At 38.2% G+C, this 9,745-nt stretch overlaps 1 protein-coding gene across 1 annotated transcript in view; it reads left to right on the top strand.

The window, feature by feature from the left end:
- The window catches only part of PIKFYVE (phosphoinositide kinase, FYVE finger containing), a 77,432-nt gene that overhangs the window by 3,610 nt on the left and 64,077 nt on the right, over positions 1-9,745 (top strand). The window contains exons 2-5 of the mRNA XM_004674812.2: positions 489-669; positions 2,306-2,458; positions 5,551-5,669; positions 6,346-6,545. Coding sequence (XP_004674869.1) covers positions 498-669; positions 2,306-2,458; positions 5,551-5,669; positions 6,346-6,545 — 644 coding nt within the window. The 5' untranslated portion in view covers positions 489-497. The remainder of the gene's footprint in view (positions 1-488; positions 670-2,305; positions 2,459-5,550; positions 5,670-6,345; positions 6,546-9,745) is intronic.

Here is a 9,745-nt window from a genome sequence, read left to right as displayed (position 1 = left end):
TTAGTGCTGTGCTTTAACCCGCTGCGCCACCAGGGAGGGCCCTGTATAAGTATCTTTTAAAAAATAAAAATTGAAATAAGTAAAAACATTTTGAAGAATTTGTTTAAAGTCAGTTTTCCTCCATAACTTAAAAAACCATCACTTTTTAAAAAAATGTAAAAATGAGAAAGCTATAAATGATGTGAAAATGCTTATTTTTGCTGTTTCTTCACATATCTTACCTCTTAATTTTTAATAATTTTGATATTTTTCTGTAACTTGAATGTAGAAAATTACTACACAGTCATATGCAGGTAATTGAAACTCTTATAACCTGTACCACAGTATTTTTAAGCCTTAATCTGGATTATATATAAAAAAGATTTACATTTTGGTTTTCATAGATATGAATTTTCAGTTATATTTCTAGATTTTTGGATTCTGTTTGGAATTACTTTTTGGGATCCTGAGGAACTATAACTTTGGTTTATTTCTTTTCTTTTTTTAAGACTCATGAAATGGCCACAGATGATAAGACTTCCCCAACATTGGACTCTGCTAATGATTTGCCTCGATCTCCTACTAGTCCTTCTCATCTCACACACTTTAAGCCTTTGACTCCTGATCAGGACGAACCTCCTTTTAAATCAGCCTATAGTTCTTTTGTAAATCTCTTTCGATTTAACAAAGGTAAGATATTAGAGAACCCACAATTTCGATTCTCTGAAATTCTTTTGTTCAGCTTTCATGCTATGTCTCTGTAGGAATCTGAAATATTAACAAGGAGATATCTTTAATTATACATCAATAGAGTTTACTGCTTAAGAAGAGAAAGCTAGAATTTTCACTCTAATCCCATTCATTATTGGTAACTATAGACTGACTTGAAAGCTGAAAGTTAAGTTTCCTTTTTAAAGGGAAGTTAGCATTATTCTCCAGCCCCAAACCCATTATATTAAGGCATATATATAATGACATGGAATGAAAAGATAGTTTTAAATGAGTTCTTTTAAAGTAATCTTTTTTTTTAACCTGAAAAAAATAGTTTAAAAAACATAACCTGTATCTTTTGTGTTTTATTTGATTGTATTATTCAAACTGCTTTAGAAAGTAATCTTTCATTGGGATTTCTTTTAATATGTTTAATTATGGGGTTGATCTCTTCCAGTAGATATCCCAATAGGCAGTAAGTGCTATATAAACTACTGTCTTATGATAATTAAATATAATGGGTATCCTAGCTGAGCTATTAGTTTTAATTAACTCAGCAGAAAATTTAATTTGTTTTAAAGATTTTAATTTAATTTATTTATGCATACAAGAGCTGAGGGCCAGAGGTACGGGGGCCAGGGGGTGGGAGGTAAGTGGGGCGAGGGTACGAGGGTTCACCAGAAATAGAATAGGGAATAGAACAGGTGGATCTACTGAAATACACTGCTGAGGAGAGCAGCAGGTCAGACAGGAGAGGTCTGCTGTGCCATGTGGGTCAGCTCCCTGGCTGGGATCAAACTTATGTTGCAGTGGCAGCCAATAGCTTCATAGTACTGGGACTTAACCTCTAGAGCCACCAGGGAGCACCCTCAGTAGAAAATTTAATAGTATTAACTGACTTTTATTAGTGGTCGTGTTTAAAAATGCCTAAAAAAACTACTGATTTTTAAAACATTGATTTGTTTTCTTAAAGAACCTTATTGTTTAGAATAATATTAGATTTATAGGAAAATTGGGAATATCATACAGAGTTTTCATAAACTCCCACATCCACTTACCCTGTTATCAACACTTTAAGTTCATATGGTACATTTATTGCAAATAGGAAACTATTATTGATACATTATTATTTAGTTTGCATTTTATTCATGTTTCTTCAGGTTTTCACTTAATTTGTTTTTCTGTTCTGGGATATCACACTGTGTTTAGTTGTCATAAGACAGTTTATATAGCAATTGTTTATATAGTAAATGCTATATTGAACACGCATGTTGACTGGGATTGCCACTGCAAAAGATTCACCCCATAACCAAAACAAATTTAAAAACTCTCCAATCTGCCTTCATGTCAATTTTACATTCTTTTTCTTTTTATACGCTCAGATATTTCTGAGGAACAGTAAAGCAAACTGAGTATCACATACATCATGGGTGTGCTTATTGGCCTGTAATTTTGCCACTTTCTTTGTATTAAAAAAAAAACCCAAACACTTATTTTAAACTATGCATGTGATAGGTGTAAGCATGCTTTTCTGAAAAATTTAATCTTTTTTTTTTTTCTTTGCTAAACTCTGAGTATTAGTATTTCAAACATTGTAAGCTTTCTTTTGCTGCAGAGAGAGCAGAAGGTGGCCAGGGAGAACAGCAGTCTGTGAGTGGAAGTTGGACCAGCCCGCAGCTCCCTTCCCGGACGCAATCTGTGAGGTCGCCTACACCTTACAAAAAACAGCTTAATGAGGAACTCCAGCGGCGAACTTCAGCAGTATTAGGTAAAAGAGTGTTGCTATTTCAGCCTTCTCTGTGTAGTAGATTTTTTCCGTAGTAATTGTGTTTCCCTGGTTTATTGACTTAACTTTTATGCTATTTGTAATGGTTAAGTTACCCTTCAGGAGTGAGCTGTTTCCTTTTAGGTAGTGAAAGAATGTGTTGATGCCTAATAAAAATACTTAAAATAATCCGTGTTAAGCTTTAATTTAGGCAAGGCAGACACATCTTGACTGATTAATTACTTACTTGGGTTTCAACAGACAGCAGTTTGCAGCATCCCCAGGAGACCACAGGTTAGTTTCAGCTCTGTGAATGGATTCTGCTTCTGTTTTTTGCTATGGCGAGTGTGTCATGTGCCTGCCTGGGTCTGGCTGCGTGCTCTCACAACTCCATTAGTGGGCTGCCAATTGCTCTTCGCTTTCTGTCCTTGTTGGGACACAAACTGTTGCTGTGGCTGGATAAGCTGAGCTCCTCTTGCCGGTTTGCTCTCCATCCTGATCGACTACATAGCCATTTCCTTCATTTTCATGTTTTTTTTGATGAGTTAGGCTGGGGATCAGCACCTTCAGAAATTAGAGAAAGTGAGTTATTTAATGTTTTATTTGTTACATTAATAAACTCTGCAGTGTCTTGCCAGTTTAGCATGATAGAAGAAAGGCAGTGAGTGGTGGCAGCATAGAGGGGCAGGTGCAGTACTGGAGATCAGCTCCCATTTGTCTGGTCAGTCTTCCCTGTGAGATCCTTAAGTGAAAAAATAGACAGGTACAGGTGATGGCAACTGGTAGAAGGATATTTTATTGCTAGTTGAGACTTGACTCAGTCTCCCTCTGATAGGTCAGAAGGAGGGGGAGAGACTAAGCAGAAGAATTTCTCTCATAGACTTGAGCAGAACTGGCTGTATCTCCTCTGCAGACTCCTAGATCAGGGAGCCTCAGCCATTTAGAACAATCAGAAGGTGGGGCGGGGTAAAGGGGAGAGGTTTGTTTTTACTATAAATGTTTGGAAGGGCTAGTCTATCCCCACTTCAAGCTTTAACCTTAATCAACATTTAGCTCTTGAACCTGACCTGTTGCAATACTCCTGTTTCTCTCTAGGGAGCTCTTCTGATAAAGAAGAGCTAGTCCTGTGAATTAGGCATAGAATTTTTCATTTGTAAAATTGAGGAGTTGGATCTTTTCGGGATTGCCAAACTTTGCCTTGGATAAACGTGGAATTTCAGAGTCACTGGAGGGAGCTTGTAATGTCTGGTTTGGTTTGCTGTAGTCCCCGCTATTCCTGTTGTCATGCTTTTCTTTTTCTTTTTTTTTTTTTTGGTCACAACTACCTGATTTTTTAAAGATTTATTTATTTATTCATATAGAACTGGGGTACCGGCCAGAGGTGCGGAGGGTGAGAGGATTCACTAGAGACAGAGTGGGGAGCAGAACAGGCAGATCAACCAAGTACACTGCTGAGGGGAGCAGCGGGCGGGTCAGGAGAGGTCTGCCACGCCATGTGGTCACCTCTGGGACAGGCGGGAATCGAACTCATGCGGAAGTGGCTTAAGCTTTTTAGTGCTGTGCTTTAACCCACTGCGCCACCAGGGAGGGCCCACATCTACCTGATTCTTTGATTTTAACTTAGCTACTGGGGACATTTGGGCTTCAGAAGCCTGGGACTGTTTGACCCATCCATTCCTTTTTCTAGCTCTGTGACCTTTGGAAAATCCTTAAATGCTTTAACATCCATTTTCAAAAAGCAGTTATTTGCCTAGGGGCAGGGTGCTATACCAGATTTTCTCTCACATTTCTTACATCTTCATCCAGGACCTGGATGAAGTTATGTTTGTTCTAGGAAGTCTCACTGCATTTATAAGGAGTGGTTTCCTTAGAACTTATGCTCCTAAGGACTAAAATGCAGAGGGGTTCACAGTTAATTGTTGTTCATGCATGGGAATATAGCCATTGATCCTAACAGGTTTGTCTTCTTCAACTCAGACATCAAGGGAGTTACTTAATATTGTGAGACTCAAGAGAAATTTGGTTTTCTAATACTTATGTTTAGTAAGACATAGCTGAGATATCCAATGATATTATGGATAGTTTAAATTACCAGTTTTCCAACTAAGGCAGTTTAGGAATTATTACCATAGCTATCTTGGAAGTTATTTAGTTTAGATATCAACGAGTCATTTCTTTGCAGCCCATTCTTTTCCATCTAACCAAAATAAAGAACACCTAAAACAAATTTAGCAAATAGGTGAATTGGGAAAGATGTAGGGGGGTTTGTTTTATATCTTGCTTTGTCACAGAGTTACTAAGTAGTGAGTTTATTTAAGGAATGTTTATCCTTTTGTTGTAGCCAGGAATAGGTAGAAACTACAGATGTAAAGTAAGTATATGACAGTTTTGGTGGGCGTACCTCATTCTGGCCCCCAAATTTGGAATTTGAGCTTCTTTTGTTACTGCTACGACTGGCTTCTATATTGTTATTTCGTGTTTAAGTCTGGAACTGCAGGGGGTGGGGTTCTAGTGATTTTGGGGCAGTTTTAATCCCTTAGACATTGGGTGGAGGAAAGTCACTGAAAAATGATCATCCTGGATATTCTGAAGTTTGTCACACTCTGGATTCTGGGCTGTTAAACTCCATTCTCATGATCTGCTTCACAGGACTGTATGTACCTGATGTGTAGACTAAACTTACTCTCTCACTGTTGAGACTGAGCTAGGTTAACCTGGGTTAATTTTTCTACTAAATTTCTGACAGGTATTTTTTATAGGTTGGGGCCCAAAGGCTTAAAAAATTATGAATGACTTTGGGCCATTTCATCATCCCAGGCATCAAAACCACAAATGGTCTAAGACAATTCTTGACTTATGTAGCTCTTATGTGCCAGTGAAAGAATGTTTTACATAGTAAGAAGAACTTTCAATAGTTTCTATCCTTGTAAGGACAGGCTTTAATTCTTCATCTATGTAACTGACTGCAAGAACAAAAGTGTATGCTAATAGTAGTTAGGCACCATGTACCACATATTTTCTTTGTGCATAGGTCCTGGAGACTGTTACCATGGTTTTTTTAATTTGTCATTTATTTGTTTGCAAATCTGCCACAGACACAAGAAGGAAAGCAGAACCTACTTTTGGAAGTCATGACCCTCGTACAGCTGTTCAGCTTCGAAGCCTCAGCACAGTATTAAAACGTCTCAAGGAAATCATGGAGGGGAAAAGCCAGGTACTGCTTAGAGGGTTAGGAGATTACTTATTAAGCCTTTATATGGGTTTCATGCTGTACTCACTGGAAATGGCATCTTGCCAATTGAACGAAAGTTCAGTTGGTACTAACTCAGCTAGGACCTTAATAGTTCTACAGAGTATGTTCTTAATTTTAATTTGTCATTTCCCTTCCTTTACAGTTAGTACTTTTTGTATTCTATTTGAGGTGTGTTTATTTAGCTCATTGTCCATAAATATTCTTTCATGATTTCAGGAAGAAGCTTTATTATTTGTGTAAAATATGGAGTCAAGCTTCATTTTTTTCTTATGGCTCTCCAGTTGGACCCAGCACTAGTAAATCTTGACATAAATCTATATATGTGTGCTTGGATCCTTTTCTGTTCCATAGTGTGAGTGGGCTTTCTCTCTCAATTTATTTTGTTCCTTCTCTGATAATACTCTATCTAAAATTATTGTATTTTTAGAATAGATCTGGATGGCTGGTAATGCTAATCCTTTAACTTTTTTCTTCAAGATTTTCTTGGCTATTTTGACCCTTTTCATTCCCACATGAGTTTTAAAAATAGTTTGTCACTTCTGCAAAAGAAGCTGGGATTTTGATGAACACTGAAATTTCCATGGCATGTTAGTAATCTGTATTTTCAAGAAGTCTTCACACATTTTTATTGTTGCAGGATAGTGACCTGAAGCAATATTGGATGCCAGATAGTCAGTGCAAAGAGTGCTATGACTGTAGTGAGAAATTTACCACCTTTAGGCGCAGACACCATTGTCGGCTGTGTGGGCAGATTTTCTGCAGTCGTTGCTGTAATCAAGAAATCCCTGGGAAGTTTATGGGCTATACAGGTAAATGCATTTTATTGACAGTTTTGCAGTTTTGTAGACCACAACTATAATACCAGGCCATTGTTAAGCCAGTTTTTATTTTGGGCTTTATTTGTGAGACATGGGGACAGAAAGAGGAGGGAGCAACAACTTTGCTTTTACGGACTTTAGGTGAGATAATAACTTAAATGGGGATGATTACAAATAACCAGAGGAAAAGATGGCTTATCATAGATGTTAGCAGAAAACTGTTGTAGTAAAATTTACTAGACAAGATGGTTATAATTGATGACCAATTTATATTACTAAGTGACTTTTGCATTTTACAAAATACTGCTTTGGTAGATTGCATCTTGTCACATTCTTCCATAAATTTTAGTAATACAGACGTTTTAACTTACTTAAAGCAGAAAAAAAGCTAGATGGTATGTGGATTTATACAGTGAATTGGGAGTGGAAGGTGGAAAGAATTCTTACCATCTTTTCATGTTATCTGTATTAACATGCATACCTTTCTCTTGATTTTGCTCACTTTTTTTTTTCTTTTTCCCTTCAACTGTTAGAGAGTACAGAACCAGATTCTCTTTTACCTAGATTATGCTTTATCTTTGTTCCTACTTCTAGAACATTGTTCATATTCTAGTGAGTGTTCTTTGTTAAATCATAATTTGACTTAATGCATGAAGCAGATATATTCTCCTACTGAGCCCTTTTCGGGACTTCTACTACCCTTCAGATGAAATCCTGTCTTGTTAGTTTGAGTTCTTTCAGGCCGTCATAACAAAATGTTACAAACTAGTGGTTTAGGTTACAACTACTCCAGTAGCCTTCACTGCACAGGTCAGGGAACTAATGTTGGGATTCTGCCATTTCTTGAGTATGTCTATTTCAGTGATACATTCTAGAAGCAGGAATGATCATAGAATGGATTTGGGGACCCATTGAACCTTGGACCAGAGTGGAAACTCTGTTGCTAACTTGAACTTTACAAGCCCCTATTCTGACTGGTAGGCCACAGTAACTTTTGGGTATTGGGGCTTCTGGAATTCGTGACAGACCAGGTCAACAATTCTCCAAAAGCTTGACTACTTCCTTTTTCTCAGTGTAGTCACCTTGGTAAACACCCTTTGGCAGAAGGTGTTGTGATGATTAGCAGTATAAGGTTTTGGCAGTGTAATAGAGCTCTTCCTCAAGGAACTCAGCCCACCTTGTGTTCAGGAAATTTTGGGGTCTATAAATAATTCAAATCTGAGAATTGATTGAGAGATCATGATTCTGTTTTGGAAGGCATCTGTGCTCACCACTATACCACCAGCACATGCTGTGATTCTGTTCTGATTTAGACATTTGGCCTCTCAGTCTAAAATTTAATGAGTGCCTCTCTGTTTCCCTCCTCTGACACCATCACTGCTCTAGGCTTCTTTGAGTCTGACTCTTCTGATTACTGCTTTGCTCTGCTGTCTATTATGGCAACTGTGTTCCCCTTGTCATTGGAGGTTAAGTTTCACCTCTCTGTGCTTGCTGCCCCAGGATCCTTATTTCCACTGCAGTGGCAGCATTTCCTATTGTAATTTCTGGCCTCCACAGAAGAGTTACTACAAGCTCTATGAGGATGCTGTGACATCCCTCATAAATTTGCCCTCATACTAGTGGTGAATGATAGTCCCTCTGAATTTTCCCAGGGTGAGTGAGCAGGTCTTTCTTGGTAAAGCTGCTTTTGTTGTTACAATCTCCCTAAGTTTGCTGGAGCTCTCTCTTCATTAGTATAGGCTACCTTTGTCCATTTTTCAGCTAGCTAGTCAACTAGCTAGACTGTTAGAGGTTTTATTTTAATCTCATGAGTTGCAGCATTAAATCCATGAGTACAGCTCAGTGGGCCTATAACAATAAATTCAGCTTGATTCAACTGTGTTCTTTTCACTGTTATCCTACACCCTGCCGTTCTCATACATATATAAGCTTCAGTCTATATAAATCTTAAAAAATCATGGTTTTGGGGAGTGTAGTACACCTCTTCATGGTTCATACTTTATGATTCTCCTTTAGGACCTACTGGGACTTGAGTCTTATTAGAGGTCTAGAAGTGAAGAGGGTCGTGGGAATGGGTCTTGTGAAGAATTAGCTGTGTCTTGCAAGGTAGCTAACTCAGGGGAAGTGATTATGGATTTCTCAGCCAAAGCAGGGACAGGGTGGAGTGGATATTTATACTGGCAAAAAGACTCACTAGGATTTTGGGATTCAGTAGCCTCAGCTTCATCAGGCTGTATTCATAAATCCCTGTTTCAGTATACAGGATCCTATTCTTTCTAGTCATGCCAGTCACTTGTAGGATGAAATTCTTGGATTTTCAGCAGCTCAGCTCTTCCTTTGTAGGGGAAAACGGTTCTCTGAATCTATCATGCAACCTTTTAATTGTATATGTGTCTGTTACCTCCAGTGGCCGAGTTCTCTGATGGCAGAGCTGGGTCTCATCAGTCTGTACCCTTTCATGTAACATTGACTTGTGCTCAGTAGGCCGAATGAAAACTTTTCTGAGCTGACATGCAGGGCTCAGTCTTTTTATTACTTTGATCTGCACATCAGTTTTATAATAGCTGCCTGGTTAAGGAGATTTCCTTAACCAGAAACAACTCACACCGTTGTGTTACAACTTTAAGATCTTTCTGCAGGAAGTAATTTCAATTCTATAATTACTGTCTTTCTACTTTGGCTAGCTGGTATTGGTATGTCCTGTCACTCTCACTGATTCTGGACTGGAGTTCCCTTTTATTTTTGATCATGATTGAAGTGGATTAGTTTTCTCTAGAGTTGAATTGACTTCATCTGTTGATTTGTGGTGTGAGAAATGAAAAATGGGAAGAGTTATATTTAATTGTGCTTAAAATACATGCATAGTTTAGTAAAATTGAATACTACCTAATAGTATTTTTTTTTTTAAAGAATTATATACTTATGCATACAGAACTGGGGTACAGGCCAGAGGGGCAAGGGCAGTAAGAAGATTCACCAGAAACAGAAGTGGGGAGCAGAATAGGCTGACTGATGAAATACACTGCTGAGGGGAGCAGTGGGCAGGTCAGGAGAGGTCTGCGGCGCCCTGTGGGTCACCTCTGGAGTGGGGATCGAACTCATGTTGAAGTGGCTTTAGCTTCTTAGTGCTGTGCATTAACCCACTGTGCCAGTAGGGAGGATCCTGTAATAGTATTCTTTTTTTTTTTTTTAAAGATTTATTTATTTGTGCATACAGAA

The sequence above is a fragment of the Condylura cristata genome, unplaced genomic scaffold, assembly GCF_000260355.1.
Source record: "Condylura cristata isolate star-nosed mole 26May11 unplaced genomic scaffold, ConCri1.0 scaffold00002, whole genome shotgun sequence".
In the NCBI taxonomy this organism is placed as follows: domain Eukaryota; kingdom Metazoa; phylum Chordata; class Mammalia; order Eulipotyphla; family Talpidae; genus Condylura; species Condylura cristata.
The sequence above is the reverse complement of the archived record's forward strand: the minus strand, read 5'-3'. Positions and strand labels throughout refer to the sequence as shown.